General features: G+C 42.2%; 1 protein-coding gene across 3 annotated transcripts in view; it reads left to right on the forward strand.

Annotated features, from left to right (window-relative positions):
- Positions 1-16,493, forward strand: part of MAP2K1 (mitogen-activated protein kinase kinase 1) — a 76,262-nt gene extending 59,769 nt beyond the window's left edge. For all 3 annotated transcript variants that reach the window (XM_075006294.1, XM_075006295.1, XM_075006296.1), the window contains 6 exons: positions 5,801-5,925; positions 9,595-9,802; positions 10,133-10,197; positions 13,851-13,912; positions 14,996-15,041; positions 16,355-16,493. In XM_075006294.1, the coding sequence (XP_074862395.1) occupies positions 5,801-5,925; positions 9,595-9,802; positions 10,133-10,197; positions 13,851-13,912; positions 14,996-15,041; positions 16,355-16,468 (620 nt within the window). In that variant the 3' untranslated portion in view covers positions 16,469-16,493. The remainder of the gene's footprint in view (positions 1-5,800; positions 5,926-9,594; positions 9,803-10,132; positions 10,198-13,850; positions 13,913-14,995; positions 15,042-16,354) is intronic.
- The last annotated feature ends 2,450 nt before the right edge of the window (positions 16,494-18,943 follow it).

Genomic DNA, 18,943 nt, shown 5'->3' on the forward strand with positions numbered 1-18,943 from the left:
AAACCCCGAGAATCTGCTAGTGGGGGTGCCTTTTCACCAACCACAGATTTCTATTTTTTCTTACTACCGACGCCTCCCACATAGGATGGGGAGTGCACATCGGCGACAAGGTAACGCAAGGGCTATGGTCCCCTGCGGAACAGACACTGCACATAACCATGCTGGAGCTCAGAGCAGTGTTTCAATGCCTGCAAACATTTTCGAGATTACCTACATGGCAAAGTAGTTGGGATTCAATACCGACAATACCTCCACTATGTTTTACATCAATCGACAAGGAGGAGCACGATCCCGTGCCCTATGTGCGGAAGCAGTCCAATTGTAGAATTGGTGCATCGCCAACAACATAACATTGAAAGCCTCGTACTTGCCGGGCGCTCACACTGTGAAAGCAGATCAGCTGAGCAGGCGCTTCGCAATCACGCACGAATGGCAGATCTGCTCCGATCTGCTCCGGCGCATTTTTCGTACATGGGGGTTTCCCCAGATCGATCTGTTTGCCACAAGGTCTTGCACAAAGCCAGAAGGGAGAGAGCTCGCATGATACTCATAGTCCCACTTGGGATCAGCAGCAATGGCTTCCCTTGCTTTTGCGCATGTTGGACCGCCCACCACTCCCTCTACCAGTGGCGCCAGACTTACTCACGCAGGCTCAGGGGTCCTTAGTGCACCCGCACCCTCAGGGTCTGCACCTACAAGCATGGCTAATCCATAGCTCAGCTCCTTAAAGAGCACGTGTACGGAGGGAGTACAACAAGTCCTGGAATGTAGCTGAAGGACCTCCACCAGGAGGACTTACAAGCAGAAGTGGACTCGATTCACAGCCTGATGTTCCGCCAAGCAGTTAGCTCCCCTTGACGTTCCTATACCTGTAATACTAGAATACTTACTGGACCTCAAGAGAGGCGGGTTTTCTCTATCCTCGCTAAAGGTCCACCTCGCCGCTATATCAGCCTTTTGGCATACAGAGGAAGGGCCCACAGTGTTCGCCCATCCTATTGTTACCAGGTTCTTGAAGGGGCTGGTAAACTTGTACCCCCCTCGGAAACCGCTTCCACCATCGTGGAATTTGGACTTGGTGCTCAGCACGCTGTCAGGTCCACCTTTTGACCTATTAGCCACAGTTCCCATACGTCTCCTTACAATTAAAAAAAAAAAAAAAAAAAAAAAAAAAAACCATACTCCTTGCAACTACGTCAGCCCGCAGGGTGAGTGAGCCCGTGGCAGTGATGGCAACGCCGCACTGCACAGTATTCTCAAAGAAGGTGGTAACCTTAAGGCTGCACCCAGCCTTTGTTCCAAAAGTCTCTTCGGAGTCCAATCTTAATGAGCCAATAGTTTTACCCTCGTTTTACCCGAAGCCTCACAGCTCCGGCAAGGAGGCACGCCTGCATCTCCTGGATGTGAGGAGGGCGTTGGCCTTCTACATAGACAGAACTAAGTCCTTCCGGAAAACGGACAGGCTCCTAGTCTCTCTCTCTCCCAGGTCAAAAGGAGAAGGTCTCTCTTCACAGAGGATCTCTAAGCACATTGTGTCCTGTATAAAAACGTGTTATGAGCTTCAAAATGCTCCTTTGCTGGCCCCGCCCAGGGCTCACTCCACCAGGGCGGTGGCGGCATCAACAGCCTTCTTCAAGGGCATCGCGTTAAGACATCTGTAGAGCGGTGACCTGGTCATCCTACGACACCTTCGCCGAGCATTATGCCCTGCCTCGGGTATTCGAAGAGGATACCTGTCTGTCGACAGCAGTCCTCTCGGGGGCAAGCTGCACATAAACCGATTACCCACCTCCTTACTTGGGTTACTGCTGGGTAGTCACCTATTGTGGAGCACCCACGGGGACCACTCGAAGAAGAAAAAGAAGTTACTCACCTGTAGTAACGATGGTTCTTTGAGATGTGTCCCCGTGGGTGCTCCACCACCCGCCCATCCTCCCCGCTTCAGATCTCTGTCTAGTGTTTTTCAGGAGCATCCGAGGCGGTTGGTCAAGGAACTGGCGGGGACCGGATCGCACAAGCGGTCGGGGGCGCGCAGGGGGGCGGCGCGCACCGGCGCATGTGCCATCCAGGAGAAACTGCTGGAAGATTTCCCATCTGCGGCGCCGGGCGAGCCTGACACACCTATTGTGGAGCACCCACGGGGACACGTCTCGAAGAACCATCGTTACTACAGGTGAGTAACTTCTCTTTAAGCCGCCAGAGCCAAGTTATATTCCACATACACCCCAGCACCAGAAGTGTGGTTAGAAATTCCCCAACAATGGAATACTGACATTTTTAATTGTTTCTTGCTGTGAAAAGATGAAGACAGAATGTTTGTGTTGCTCAGGAAGAGCTGTCAAATGACAATAAGGTTTTGGTTTTTTTAAACTTTTTTCCGTGCCTGCATTATATACCACACTGGTGGGTACATGCAAGAATATAACCAATATAAATATAGCATTTAGAATTTTTCCAGCACCTGCTCGGGGTTCAAGGTGTCTTATGAACAACTCTTCCTTCCCCATCATCATCAAGAGCCAATCAAATCCTATTGGACTAACAAGCCTTGTCTGAAATTCATTGGGTAGCCAGGAGCTTTTATTACTTCTCACTGCTGGTCCCAAAGTGTTGTTCCATTGCAGCTGTTTTCTTGTGACTAGAGTTACCATACTTCAAGTGACCAAAAAGAGAACTGTGCTGGATGGGAGAAAGGTGATCAGAAGCTTTATGGATGTTGAAGAGGGGTGTGTGCTGGGAGGAGTACCTCACAAGTGCTGGAAGGGGAACCTAGGACCTGGACAGTGTTGTTCCTGTCATTGTGGCAGGGCTGTTGGTACAGATTTGATATGCAACAACAGCCGTTGGTGAACATCTCGTGAGGTTCTCCTGCTACCCAGCGCTTGGATTCAGCTACTCCATCTGCAGGCTCGGGGCCAGTTGAGGCTCAGAGGCTTCCCTTCCTCAGCTGCCACATCTGAGCTGCAGAAAGCCCAGATGTTGCCTCTTATTCAGAAAATCCACCCACAAAGAGGGTGGTAGATCATAAAAGAGATGATGTCTGGATTTTCAGGACAAAGAGTAATCCTGCTCATGAGTGGAATTCAAGCTTCAAGATTTACTGGAGACAGAGAACATGGCCTGGTTCTCTCCTACATTCAGGGGGAAGAAATCTCTTTGAGGCTCCCAGTTGCGTAGAATTCCCTTGATTGTTCTGTTGAAGAAGTGGGGTTTATGCCATCCTTGAATGTGTTGCAAGGCTGGCCCTGGGCCTACATAAATCTCCAAGGATCTCTACCTGCATTGATGCCTTCACCTAGCAGCAGGCTCTGGGAGAGTTGCACTACCACCAGGAACTCACCTGGGATCTTTTCCCTCCCATTAAGGGGAAATTTGTGTTGGGAAAAGGCTCCAGGGGAAAGCAGTACATTAAGCCCTCAATTTTTTACAGCTCCCGATTTTGCAACAATGGACATCCTCCCCCTCCCATTGTTTCCAAAGTCTGCTGTGGTCTGTAAAATCACACCCCCACCCAAAAAAGAAAAAAAAAAAAAGTGAAAAGGCTTACACTGCCACAGCCTGGAGGAGCAGCCATCTTCTCTGTGAGAGCGGCCGCATGTTCCACCAGAGGTGATATGCATACGTGGGCAGACTGGCACTCACGTAAGCATCCCACCCCTGGTGGCCGAGGAGTGCATGGTGGCTCCAATGGGGTTCCTCCAGCTGCTCATGGTAAGGTGGCTCCAGTAGCACCAATGGGGTCCAGCAGCTCTTCCAGTGGCGGCAGCTCTGGTGATTGGCCGGGCTTGGGGTTTTTTTTGGCGGGGAGACTGGGGCTGGGGGAGCCTGGTTGGGGGGGTGGCCAGTAAATAGTGGACACCTCTCCTCTATTAATCCGTTACATTGAGGGTTTACTGTAGGTGTATTCTCTTTCCTGGGAGAGCTCCATGCGGAGGCAAAGAATGGTATGCATTGCTGTGAATGTTCTCTTGGGGCCCTGGACTCCTCCTTGGTAATACTGTGAAGGCAGCTGAGCTCTTCTCTGCAGGATGGGAGAGGGTGGTGTGTGCAGCATGTCCATCTTGAGATCTTGGGGCCATGCTGTGGTCCCATATTGAGTCAACATGGGGATTTGCCTTGACAAAGTTAGTGGAAAGGTCCGTCTGGATTCATGCTACTGTGGCTGAGACCAAGGAGCTCTGTAGGGCTAGAAGAATGTACACAAAGCATTGAAAAAGCACTTCTCCATGTGCCTGGGCAAGAGGTGATGCTAGGACCCAGAAACAGCAACACAAATCTGAAAAAGCAAATAATCTTTCTGGTCTGTTTCTTTTAGAAGTAAAAAACAGTTACTTCTAAAAGCATACTGAGCACGTCTGATTCCTGGTCTATGTGGCTCTCTCTAAATCGTGTGTAACCTTCTGCACAGAACTCTCCCTAGGTTGGGGTGGTTGTGTTTGCACTGACTTTACAAGATTATCCTGCTGTGGACATGAACTGCAGACTGACTCCTTTGGGGATGTGTTGTAAGCTGCTTGGAGTGTTTTATTTAAATTCTGCAATGTAGAGGAAAATGTGCTGGGATGGGAGCTGCTGAAGCTGCTTGGGAAAATGTGCAGCAACGGTGTATAACAGAGAAAAGATTCTATTTCAGACTTGCTGTGAAAACTGCATTTCCCCTGCTTGTGGTGAAACATCCAACTTCCTGAAAGCTATTTTAGGTATTTCTATGGCCTCATCACCTGCTGTCTGAGTGCTCTCTGCTTGCTGAAAGCACAGGGTGTTTTGTAGTTGGTTAAAATGCAATGGACAGAAAAAAGGGTATAAGCACAACTCTCTCTCTCAACCTGCTTTTTCTGAGCAGTACCATTGATTTGAGCAGGGAGAACACTGTAACTAACAAGTTTGTCAGTGTGCTCTGGAGAGACAGGCGAGAATTCTGAAAGTTCAGTTCTTCCATCTGTTCAGAACAATGCATAATGTTCTTTTTTTTAAAGAAACAAAACCAAAAACCCTCATTGGTGTCATTCCTTTGCATATGTGGCTGCCTGCCTCACAAGCCCTGTAATTCATTGGTAATGACTCTGAGTAGGTAGTCAAATATATTGAGAAACTTCTTATGTCTACAACAAAAAGGTTAAAATAAATGCTCCCAGCACTTTAGCATTCATAAGTAGCTGGTTATTAGTTGCCTAGTTACCAAAGCATTAGTTTTCCATTTAGGGAAGTAGTGCTGAATGTAAAATCTCAAACAGTTTGTCCTACCACCTTGGGCACACTTGACCTTAAACTAAACATACATTGAATTTTAGTGCAGTGTTTCAGTATCAGAATTGGTCTCAGTTGAAAATCACCCATTGGTCCTCTGAGATTATTGCTAAAGATAAATGTTTATATTTTCACACACATGCCTGTTTGGGATGATAGGACACATGGTTGTATTTCATTTAATGATCCACTAAATGAAAATGTATAGATTATTACTGAATTTTTATTGAATATTCCCAGGCCAAAAAAAAAGCCATCAAACTGAATTTTGAAATTATATCAGCCTTAGCATATCTGAGACCCAAATGTGAAAGTTCTTTATAATGATACTGTAGATACTACAAAACAATCACTGGAAAAACCAGGACGTTCCAAATGAGATTTAAACAAACACAAATCTTTTGCACCTTCAAGGGAGAGGAAGGAAATCAGGTTGAAAGTTTAAAAGGGAAACAAAGGGAGACACATAGTTACCCTCAACTTTCATGTTACTTTCATTGTCAGATATTCTTATTTTAAAGCTGTCTTTCTCATTCATTCATTTGTTTTCCAGATGTTAAACCATCTAACATTTTGGTAAACTCTAGAGGTGAAATCAAGCTTTGTGATTTTGGTGTCAGTGGACAGCTGATAGATTCAATGGCAAACTCGTTTGTTGGGACACGGTCCTACATGTCTGTAAGTATAGGTCTTTTAGCTTTGCGTTCGCTACATGCATGGTAGTTTTAGTTTTTGGTGATCAGACAAGAATCCACTACTGCCTCACTGAAGTATTCAAGTACAGGTTGAATCTCTGTAGTCCGGTACTCTCTTATCTGTAACCAGGCATGATTTTAGTTAGCCGGTGTGGGCAAGTTTCCAGTGGTCCCATAAACTTTTTTCACAACCACCAGTCCTGGCTTTTAGTGTTCTGTGCTCTTATTTAGCTGTAATTTAGCCCTAAATATCTTCTAAGAGTCCAGTAAGCAGTGGAAGTGTTTGGCAATGTTGCTAGACAATATTGACCTCCTGTGATCGGGCAAATTCTCTTCTTCGGCACTGGTCACATCCTGAGGGTGCTGGACTAGAGAGGTTCAATCTGTATCATATCAAAGTTCAAAGATGGATTTTATATGGCAATGCATGTCTGATGACTTGGTGTCTTACAACATTGCAAAAGAGATGCTTATGTGCCTGCTTGGCAAAATCCAATGAACTAATGCATTTAGGTGTTGTGTACGTGCGTGTCCAAAAAGAGTGTGTAAAGTTTGTTCTTCTTACGCAAGTCTGTTCCCCCTATTCCCCACCTCCCAGATTTCTCACTGTTGCTACAATTGTGAGCCTATGCAAGATGCTATCTACGCAAGTCATTCCACCATTGCTATTACTGGGTGAGCTAACCAGTTATAGCAACGGAGGGAAATTTTAGGGGAAAAAAGTTAATGTAAACAAGGCTTAGTGGCTACCATGGGACTGCTCTACTGAGTATTCTCTTTCAAAAACTAGTATTCAGGAATAAAGTGCTGTTTAAAAAAGCACTGTGTATCATGTGGCAATCAGTGTCGGCATGAATTGTGGATCTCTGTGATGTATTATTGTTTTTGTCAATTTAATGCAGATTCTATTAACCCATGAAGCTAATATTTAATTAATAAATTTAATATTAGTGTATTTGTTAATTTAATGCAGATTCTATTTACCCATAAAGTTAGGGCTTTGAGAGTTTCTTCTGCATCTGTGAAATTGAGTCTGGACCTAGAAACAAAAGGGAAAAAAAAGTATACTGCTGCTTCTTTTCCATTGAGACTAGAAGCAAGCCAGCAACCCATGTTCCAAACTTAAGCTTTTTGGGTGCTGTTCAATTGCAAAAAAATTGTCCCAGCACCTTATTTTATCCTCTGGGTCTGGCGTTTTGTTTTTTTTATTTTGATTAGTAACATTTAAGGAACAAACACAGGTTGGCAGTCTAGCCCACTTTCATGACACTGTCTTTGAAAGATCAAATCACAGTGATGTGTGTTCACTCTCTGAAGTGGTGTTTGAAGTTTGTTCTTTTGCAAGCAATTACTAATATAGCACAGTGTCTCTTAGCACACCTTTTCAAACTATAGATGAAAAGACTTTTCTGGACCTTGATCATCTTGCATGCAAGCAACATCTGATGCTGATGTCTCCAATACAGTGAGATGAACTTGGAAATATCTTCTGTCTCCAGCCCACTACACACAGTTCCGATGCACTGTATGTCACATAGATCATTTTCAGGGGTGCTTCCATACTGCCCCCTACTGCTCATGCATTTACCTTTTGTTTTTCATCTAATATGCTAGCAAACTGGAAAATGTATCCCTTTTTGGATAAATTGGGTGTCTTCCATGATGCCCTGAAATCTGGTAGGTTATCTGAAAGAGCTTTGGCTCCAGCTCAGGTAGATTATTAAAGAAGTTCTAAGTATTGATTCACAGAAATAGTATGTTAATAAAATATAAGTTACACTTGTCATAGTCATTCAGGGTTGTCTTTGGTTAAAGGGTTTAATGGCTATAGACCACTATGACATCCTATACAAATATGAAACTAAACTCAGTTTTCAAGGCATGAATGACTAAATGTATTAATTCAAGTCTTTTCTCTTCTGGAGAACTTGAGGTTCAATAAAGGGGTGGAGGAAGGCAAAATGAAGCTTTGTATTGAAAGCTGTTAAAGAAAAATATATATGGGAACCATGTATACTAATGTTATATGCTAAAGCTATAAGAGTGAATATGGCTTCAGGCTTTATAATTGGGGATTTTTGCACTGCACAACACTAATATAACAACTGCAGTAACTGATTGTGTATTTCCAACTTTGCTTCATACTTTATATAGTATTCTCATGGACATCTTGAGAACATCTTCAAGTACTTTTTGTTGGGATGGCTGGACTAGTTAGACTGTCACTAAAATGCATGTTTTGCTTCCCCCATGTGTGATTCGATTTTTAAAAATGTATATTTTTAGTTGAATCTGTGCCATCTATTAGAGAGGCTTCTACCTACATACGTCCCACTTGCTCAAAAGTTAGGTTAGCATGAATGTGTATACCACGTATACTGCATTTTTAATCTATACATGAGATTTTTTCCCGTCTTTGTCCCTTCCGTGTTCTAGTCTTTCCTAAGCAGAACACAATCCCAGTAACAGTACATTTCAACATCTGAATGGTTTTGAATGTGCCCAGTCCCATCCAACATGGAAACTATTTGAAATATTTGCCTACTTTCTTTTTATACTTGTCAATAAATCACTCCAGGAAGTCCGTATACACTACATTTTACAATCTTGTCAATAATTTAAATGTTTTCTTTAGAAATCAAGTAAGTATTTTTTTGGGGGAAAAAAACAGCTGTTTGCCTGTTCCATTAATTATAGGAGCTGTGGTACATTTGCACCTCTCCTGAATCATGTTATAGAACTTGACGCGGGCAAATTACTCCTTTGAAATACAGTAAATAGATGCTTACCAAAAGTGTTCAAGACCCTGTGTCATTGTGTCACGGGAAAGTTGGCCTTTTAAGGTTGCTCAGTGTCCAGCTTCGCTCAGTATCTAGTTTCTGCGCACAGCAGAGGTATTCTGGGACTGTAATTCTTCAGGATGTTGTAATTGAAGGCTATACAGCAGTGTAATGGAAAGCCAGGTGGAATTTAAGGCTTTCACAGAATGCACTACTGCACAGTCAACAGTTTCCATGTACCCTGCAACGGTAAGGTGGGTGAGGTAATATCTTTTATCGGACCGATTTCTCTTGGTGAGGGAGACCAGCCTCTGAGCTTACATAGAGCCCTTCTTCAGGTCTGGAGAACTGTCCATCTCAGAATGATTGTATTCTGGACAGAAATCTGATGTGGGGGAGATTGAACCTTGGATCTCCTTAGAAGGCCAGTTTGCCTTGTGACATTTAGACAAATCTATAAAGGTTTCCCCTCTTTTTCTCTTGAGGAGAGGAGGGAAGCCGTGATTGCTCAGTAATACCTTTTTTCTTTATTCTTCAATTTACATATGAGTTCTAGCAATGAATTTTGTTGCAATACTAAGATGATAGGACCAACACTATAGTTTTATTTTGCAAAAAGTAGCAAAGCCCCATTAACAGAATGTTTTAACTGTTCAAGGGTAAATTTTTATAAATTAAACTGAAGTGAGTATCTGAGTCATGGTACTGATGGTTGGTAATTAAATTCAGATTTTATTTATGGACTCACTGACTGCAATAATGATGTTTTTAAAAAGTCATATTCATATGCTCAGGTGTTTATTTTATTCATGATATAAGTTATTGCAGTATGTGATTTTTCTTACCTCTTACTTTTTTTTTTTTTTTGGTAGCCGGAAAGACTCCAAGGTACTCATTATTCAGTTCAGTCAGACATCTGGAGCATGGGTTTGTCACTGGTGGAAATGGCCATTGGCAGATACCCTATTCCCCCTCCTGATTCGAAAGAGCTGGAAATGATGTTTGGCTGCCCTGTAGAAGGAGACTCTCCAGTTTCTGAGACTTCACCTAGGCAAAGAACACCTGTCCGTCCAATGAGCTGTAAGTGACTGACTGACTGCAGCGTAGGATGTAAAAGCTGGATGGGTTTGACTGGAGGAATGCATAGCTCAAAGTTGCAGTGGGATGGGACATAAGAGGGAAAGCCAAATTCACACTGTCCCCTTCCAACTCCATGGGAATCCCAGGAAGCAGTATTAAAGCTTTGCTGCCTTTCTCAAGGAGGGCAGTGCTGCACCCTTCCCCAGTGGCACAATGTGTTTTGAAAGAGTGAAAACATTGTACTGTGCGTTACTGAATGGATTGCTACTGTATTCTGCAAACTGTTTTTATTTCTCTCTCTTTTGATATATATAAATTATTCATTTTTAGCCTATGGACCAGACAGCAGGCCACCAATGGCAATCTTTGAACTTCTGGACTACATCGTCAATGAGGTAAACAGCTGTTTACATCTATTAGAACTCTCTTTTAAACTGTTAAAAATCAAGAAGTCAAGTTTTTTGATGCCACCCTAAAAGAGTTTTTTTTAGTGTATATTGTAAACCAACCTTTTACTTCTCTCTAAAAATACAGTGGACCAAATTCATCCCTGGGTCAAATGCACTGGCTTGAAATAGTTTTTTAGAGCCCTGTGTGGATGCAAAATTTGTAACCACATCTGATTTGCAGTCTGTGAAAATGGGTGGTGGATATCTATGGTACACAAATGTGAATATACCCCTCCCCCCAGACACAAAGCTGGTATGTGTGGATTTGCAAGGCTCTAGAAGTTACACCTCTGGTAAAGTCCCAATCTATTGCAACCTAAGGTTAGCCTTTATATAGGACTGTAGCTTTCCAATGACACATGTGATTAGGAGAGATGGGGGCAAAGGGCAGTATCAAGTGATTGCACAACTATCTTTTTTCCACAGCTGTCATTATTATATCTATAAAATAAATTAGGCCATGTCAGTTTTGAAGTGTGGTTTTATGTTTTAGGACAAAAATGTTTGTTCATACTTGTAACCAAGATTGTCATTGAATTCTCCAACTCTAGCTAAACTCACTCAATTCCAGTACTTATGTCCTTATTGCATCTTCTTCTATGCACTGACAAGGGTTGACCTCTCATAAAGAACAAGAGAAATTCCAGTACATCAACAAACTACTAAAGTCAAAGAAATTAAATATGATCACTGGTGACTTATGGGTAGGCATTTCTAGGGCGCTCCATAATTATGGGTCAGTGTTGATATTTGGTGCTTCTCGAGTACCGTAGTCCCTCGAGTTACAGGAGGGTTGCGTTCTCATGCACCCTCACATAATTTGAATTTCGCATAACTCAGCGCATGACTTTTTTCCTGGTGGAATGCATGTTCTGCAGCCAGGGAAGCAACTCCTTTTGAAAGGTAAGTCCTGGGACTGAGGGGGGCACTTGAGGAGGGTTAAATCTGGTGGTGCACTGGGGCCATGGGAGGGGGTTAAGCCTGGGGTGGGTTAGGGCTGCAGGAGGGGGGTGGGGGGTGGGGGTGGTGGTGAGCTAGAGCTGCATGTCCCTGCAGGGAGTTGAGCCAGAGCTGCACAGGGTAGTGGTGAACTAGGGCTGAGCTTGGGGATGGTGAGTTGGAGCCACGTGGGTGGGGGGTGAGCCGGGTGGGGTTGGGATTTGAACCAGGACAGGGGGATTAAACTGGAGCTGTACAGGTGGGGGCATGGTGTGAGCCAGAGCTGTGTGCAGGGGTGGTAGGATTTTTGAGTTGTGCTTAACTCGCAATCGTACATTTCAAGGGTTTACTGTACTAGATTTTACTTGGGTTATGTTGCTGCATCTGTTTCTAAATGACTGAACTTTTATACTCCTGGTTCAGAGAGCTTTACAGTACCTCTCTGTGGGGTCAGTGGAACAGGCTGAAAATTGAGTGTCATTGCAGAATCTTATTCTTTAGACTGAAAATGCTGTTAAACTATCAAGGCTGATATTTGGCTTCAGCACTTATTCTTTGCTGCATTTAATCTTCAGACACTGGAATGGAGAGTGACGTTATTATGAATACAAATGAATGTGTGTGTGCACGCTTGGATCTTCATCATCCTCACATATGAAATGCCTTCTGCCTTTTATAAGCATTTGCAGATGCTTCATGTTGTTAATCCATTAGCAACACATATAAAAAGTGTTTCAAAATCTGACTTGCTGCCAAGTCCATGACCCTTGCAAACATTTCTCATTCCATAGTAGATGTGAGTGCCCATGCCTTACCATGGCAACACTAAGTATATGTTTTCATTCTTGAAATACAGCTGCTTTGGGCTTACTTAATATGTTAAGGCCCTGGTTGTGCACACACTTTGCTACATGAGTAATTGTGTGCATAAGAGTAGGCCCACTAGTAGGGTTACTTGTGTACATTAAATTACTCATTAGTGTAAGTGTTTGGTATAAAGTATGTAGATTTCATGCTAATCCAGTACATCAGTGTTTTTTTCCTTCTGAGGTTCCCCTAACAGGCTATAAAAAACCTCCATGGCTCGCCTCTGCCACAACAAGTATTTTTCTGCATATCTGCTAGATTAAAAGCCAGTGTTAGCATTAGGGGGTAGCAAGCAGGGCAATTGCCTGGGGCTCCACACCACAGGAGACCCACAAAGCTAAGTTGTTCAAGCTTTGGCTTCAGCCCAGGGCAATGGGGTTCGAGTGTCAGTCCCAAATCTCAGAATCTAACAATGGCTTTTCTCTCTGTCATATTTTGGCTGACCCCCAAAACCTGCTTGCAGCCCCACAGCAGGCCCAGATCTCTAGTTGTGGATCACTGCAGTAGTTAATCACATGGAAAAGTCAGCATCTACTCAGCTTCACGTAAAATAACACTTCTCTTACCAAAATGGTTGGATGGTAGCGAATGATTTTGAACTGGAAACATGACCATTTTAATTCCCTGTGGCAGGATATTTTAAATTAGGCTAGAAATGCTATGCAAATAAAGATATGTAAATGGCCACCCACACTGGAGAATGTCAATATGTACAAATCAAATTATATGCACATACTTGCTGTAAGGTTGCTTGAAGCTCTCATTGTTAGAAGTTATACTTAGAAAAATTAATGTGAGATGTACAGGGTGCTTAACAGCATCTGAGTCAGTCATTGCCGCGTAAAATTTCCAGTGAAGGGAACTGAAGTGAGGATCATGCAGCTAACATGGTAACATTACAGTGTTAACTGGTAACCTTTGGAAATCAGTAAAGCTTGTAGGAGTGCTTTCTTCTTTTCATATAGATGCTCAGGAAGTTCAGATTTGACTTGGCATTGCATCACTGCCTATCATTAGAGGCAGCCTGAAGTAGCCCCACTGCAGCAAGAGACTCGGGAAGCCTCTGGTTAAATATGTTAGTTGAACTCCTCCTACGCAGTGTGAGAGAGAAAACTTAAACTTAAAACAGCAACCTTTTTTCTACCTGAGCATTTCTTCCTTGGTTGCCCTCTGTGGCACTGCATCAGCTCCAGCAACAGTAGGAAATGTGAGGGAAGAAACCTATTGTAAGTGGGTGCAACTTGCATTCCCTTCTGCGGTCATCCAGTTCTGCTGACTATTGTGGACTTGGGGAGAGCTTAGACTCCAGCTCGTTTTGCAGAAACTAACTCATACAGCACCATTAGCCCTCAGAGTTCATGGACTCACAGAACACAATGACTTCCCCTCTTCCCTGTCCTCTCACAGGAGTTGGGAAAACTTGTCCATAGATGTCTGAAGAGAGAGTGTCCTGATTTGTATAATACACCATGTAATATTTCCTCCTGTGCCAGCTGTCACCTGAGCACCTATAGTTTAGCCATTGGTAATGTCATTCCAAAAATTGTCCAGCATTGATTCTGAAATGTAGGATGGCAGCTTTTATCTCTGAAATCATGTGTCACAGTGTATCTAGTCTCTGCTGGTCTGAAATCAGGATCATCTCATCTTGGAAGGATAGCATAGATGGTGTTGCTGTTATACCACTGAGTCCAACAGTCTTTATACAGAATTACAACACAAAAATAATCAATTCCTTCGGATCTTAACACGACTCATTCTTTTGTCTTTAATCTACCAATATTTTTTTCCAGCCACCTCCAAAATTGCCCAGTGGTGTTTTCAGTCCTGAATTTCAAGATTTTGTGAACAAATGGTGAGTGTTTTATGAGGTCGTAAACTTCCAGGGGCCCATATGTGGGACATGAGTTTTGCTTTCACCCAGTAGTCAGAAAATGTACTTGCTTTAAAAGGATCCCAAAGCTAAGAAATTTAGTTCCTTGTCAGCTGTGAACCCTGCTACTTTGTGGAGCTGTGAACAAATGTTTTCTCAGTCAGTGGTCTCTGTGTGGTGATAACCACAAAAGGGAATACAGTACAAACTTGGGGCCTGATCCTGTAACTCTTACTACTGGATGTAGTGCTTAGAGCCATGAGTAATCCTATTTGAAGCCTTACAAATTAGGAAGAGCTATCTCCAGTAGGGTTTGCAGAAACAGGCACTGAATTGTCCACATTTAATATTTTGTTGTCTCCCCTTAGTGATTATTTACACTAGAACTTCCCCAGTTGTCCAAAACTTGTCTCCTTGTGACCACTCCCAATAGTCAAACTTGAAGTGAACCAGATGTTTTCTATCTGGATTCATTTCCTATGGAAATTTACACCTGGAAAATTAAATGTAATTTTTAACTTGTATTTACCAAACCCAGAATCTTGTTTTGTGGCTCCTGGGGCTGAAGGGTCTTGACTAACTGCAGCTGCACCATTTTCAGCTCCCAAAGGGAGGAGGGGACATTAACAAAACACACAGTGCTGGCAGTCCCTCTTGCTCCTCCTCTGTCAGAGGAATGATGTTGGGATGGGAGGAGTTTTTTTAAGGGCTGAAAACATTCATGTTTTGCACAATTGAAAATTCAGTTTAATGCAGAAGACACAGGGATCCTTTCCCCACCACAAGAACACACATACAGCATAATGCCCAGGGTAATTCATAGAAGTTACAGCCTAGTGTGCATTTTACTTCCCATTTATGAACACCTGAAAAACCATTAATTGCTTAGACTCTTAAATGTATCCGGGGGAATTGCCTTACTATTATACTGAGTGGTGCAGTAAGAAAAATTTAGCATGGACACTGAAAAACTTATCAGAACCTGCTTTTGGTACAGTCTGTCCTTAGCAAGAGAAAATAAGCAATACCTTGGACATTTTCTATTAACTTTTTATGTTTCCTTAGCTTAATAAAAAATCCAGCAGAGAGAGCAGATCTGAAGCAACTCATGGTGAGTGAAAGCTCCTTGGTCAGTTATTGAGAGATTCTGGTCCTTTCTAGATAACCCTGTACTGTAGCTCTGTGCAGTTTGGTTTTTCAGAAGACACCAGGTAGAATTCTCAGCTCACCTGAGCAAAACGGGAGGCAAAGATTGGTGTAAGACATCTCTTAATTTGTTGTGGTCTTGTGGCCATCGGGGCACCAAATTGGCTCCTACCACGATTTAGTTTGAACAGTCCCTTAGGGACCACTTTGCCAGCCTGAGACTGATGGAGTGTATCAGTCCCCAGCACTAGTCTTTCCTGACCCAAAAGCAGCTCCCCGCAACCCCCGCCTTCCACTCCCCCTGCCTGGAAGAGCTGACATAGAAGGTGGCCATTCTAGGATTCTCCGACACTGCAAGAATCCTCAGCTAGTCCATAAAGGCAGCTTTCAGGTCACTGCACTGGTCTAGTCGTCCACCGTGACCTCAGCAGGATTGAGGATCCAGCAAGTTGTTTTAGCTTCTTAATTTGAGCAACGTTAGGTTCAGACGTTTTCAAAACCAGTATCTTAATAGAAACAGTTTTGATATTAGTTTATTACAACAGATTATTCAGCTCTTAAACTTCTCTTGTATTATTGAAATGTGCGGCAAACAGAATGGGCTCTTTGCTTTAATTTAGTAATTAAATGTATATAATATGTTGGTTGCATTCAAAAGAAGAGACAAAAAGTCCATGTTCTTTTATTATGGCTGGTCATTAGCCGTTGAAACACCTTGGACTGTGTCTGGGGAAATTACATCTTTCCCTTATTTTACTTTCAAAGTATTTTTAGAGGCTCTAACATCAAAGAATGTAGCATATTTGCAGCTCTCAGTCACTAATCTGGCAGGTTACTCTGCATAGGCAAACTCCATTCACTTCAAAGTAACCAGATGATATTCACCACTTAATATAGAGGAAATGTAACTCTACTAAAGTACTTAGGCAAAGTTCTACAATGCACTATCTTGGATAATCGTGATTCAAACTTAACTGCATACTAAGGTGATTCTCTCTGTAATCAGTCAGACACTATAAATAGGGCCCATGACAGTCATAGTTCTTTGTGTGTTTTGCAACACACTGCTTCAGTAAGACCCAAAAAGTTAACTGAACTGTTCTAACCAGATCATGTTGAGTGCGGTGCAACATATAAGGACAAACAATATAAATGGTGAAAGGAAATTAGACTTCTGAAGTAATTTCCATGTTATCTTTAACACTTTTGAAATGTTTTCATTTGTGTCCCATGATCTTGTTCTTTAGCTCATTCTCTTTCCTTCTGTCTCTGTTACAGATTCATGTTTTCATTAAGAGATCTGAAGCTGAGGAAGTGGATTTTGCAGGATGGCTTTGTTCAACTATAGGCCTCAACCAGCCTAGTACACCCACGCATGCTGCTGGAATCTGAATATTGAGAGTAAATTCCGTACTGTACATCTGTTGAAACATGTTATTCTGGTCTCATTTCTCAAGCTTGTATCTGTTAAACTATGTATTTCACCTCTTAAGGAAGGAAGTCTGTTCTAGCATGTGCCAAATCATGTTTGTTTTATATTTTTGTCCTAAATTAATTGGTGTTGTATTGGATTATTTTTACTAAACTGACCAAGATTTGTGAGATGCTGAAACTATAGTGCTTGCTGATTAAGTGAACTTGGATATTCTTTTTGTAATGGAACTCTCACTGGAGGTATATGGTACCACATTCTTTGAGGCCTATTAGGATTCCTTGTAACTTGGTGGTACTTCAATCATACATATCTAGACTCCCAGAAAAGGTTGATAAGGATCCACGTTATCAATATTTGTCAAGCATGCTTTTGCTGTTATCAAACTGTGCATCTCCAACTTAGTCATAATGGTTCTGATCTTGCTTTTATGTATTGAACTCTTCCCAGTTAAATGGGCAGGAGGCCTGTATTGCCATAATACATAGGGCACCATGACTACTTCTAGACTTCTGTTTATATTTCTATATTTATTTTTAAATGTATTGTCTTTTGGGATTGTTTAGTGGTATGTCTCCTTTAATTGGTATTTTTTAAAAAGTAGCTTTTTTGAATGTCCTGTAGAATCAAGAGGTAAAAGTGTGCATCAGACTTGTTTCCTTTTAACCCAACTAAAGAAGATTTATGACAATTGTGTGTATAGTGTCTAAAATGTAAGAAAATCCTTTTAATCACTTTATTCTTTCAGACGGTTAGCAGTTTAATCTCTTATACTAATAAATATATTATCAAGTAACTTCTTTAGAGGATGGGTATTTTTAAATTCCTCAACGTACATTAGGAATAACTGGAATTTAACAGACAGTATACCCAGCTTTATTGTGGGGTGTATGTGCACACAAAATGAAATAGCTGTTAAAATATGTTCAGGAAATAAGCATGTTTGATACTATTGTGTTTATATAAACCCATTCTAATTACTTTAAGCCCATGGAGGCATTTTCTCCTGTACCCTCTCTACTAGTAAGGGTTACTTTTCATTCTCGTGTTGAAGTGAACTGGAATCTAAGCCTCTTTTGATGTACATAAGGCACTCATTTGGGTCAACTTGAAAAAAGGATCTATTCTAGATTCTAAGAGCAACACATAGCCTATTTGTGAACAGAGCACTCTTTTCTTACATGAGAGGCAGAGGCTCAGGCCGTCCTTTTATATTTTGTTTCTAGAGCTGCGCTGAAACTTTTGCCTGTTTGCTAATGTGCACCATAGAAAATGATTACTCCTTCTCAGAACATGAAAACTAGGGGTCCCCAAATGACATTAATAGACAGTAGGTTTAAAACAAACAAAAGGAAGTTTTTCTTCACTCAACACAGTCAACCTGTGCAATTTTTTGCCAGAAGATGGTGTGAAAGCCAAGACTGTAAGAGTTTTCAAAAAAAATTAAACTAAATAAATTCATGAGGTCACCATCAATGGCTATTAGCTAGGATCAGTAGGGGTGGTATCCCTATTCTGTTTGCCAGAAGCTGGGAATGAGTGACGGCAGGTGCTCACTTGATGATTACCTGTTCTGTTCATTCCCTTTGGGGAATTTGGCATTAGCCACAGGCAGAAGACAGGTTATTGGGCTGGATGGACCATTGGTCTGACCCAGTATGGCTGTTCTTCTCTCTTGTACCTCTTGCTACGATTTGTACCTGTTGTGCAAAATCAGACACTGAGTCAACTGTAGCAGTTGGAAAGCTGTATTAAGTGTCCCCTTTCCCTCTGCGACAGGCAGCATTAATGAGGATCTTTGTTTCTGTTCTTCTTTAGAGGATTTGGTCAAGTGCTATTTTGCAACTACTGTTCATTAGTCTGTGTACCATGACCCAATACTGAATATGTAACTGACCTCTCCCAAATTACAGAGCAGGTGCTGTGTGAAACAGACGTGTGGAAAAAATACTTCTGTGCAAACCAGCACCGACTCACCAACTGAATTATCACAAAACAAATGGATGTTTAACATTTGGGGGCACCATTTCCCAATGTCAGCATTTGTTAAGAATACCATTTTGGTTGCTAAAAAGCTTACAGCCTGCTCCATTATGTTATGTATTTTCTCAGCTGTGTGTTAAAAATGTCTTTTTTCCAGAGGAAGCTGTGTGACCCTTTCTCTTAACCTCTGGTGCCATTCAGTGAGGGAGCATTCTGCAGAGACAGCAAAAACGCAAAACCCATTGAAAACCAAGTGATTGGGAAATCTTATGAGAACAGACAGATTTCTGGTTCTGTCTGAGCCAAAAATGCTCAGCTAGTCTGTTCTGTGGTAATCATTCATCTCTACAGCACAGAGGCAGGTAAACTTAAAGCTCACTCACACTTACAAATATTTGAGAAAATCAAATCACTACTTACATTATCTGTACCTGTTCAGCCATCTGGATTCT

Source organism: Carettochelys insculpta, chromosome 12 (assembly GCF_033958435.1).
Source record: "Carettochelys insculpta isolate YL-2023 chromosome 12, ASM3395843v1, whole genome shotgun sequence".
Lineage (NCBI taxonomy): Eukaryota > Metazoa > Chordata > Testudines > Carettochelyidae > Carettochelys > Carettochelys insculpta.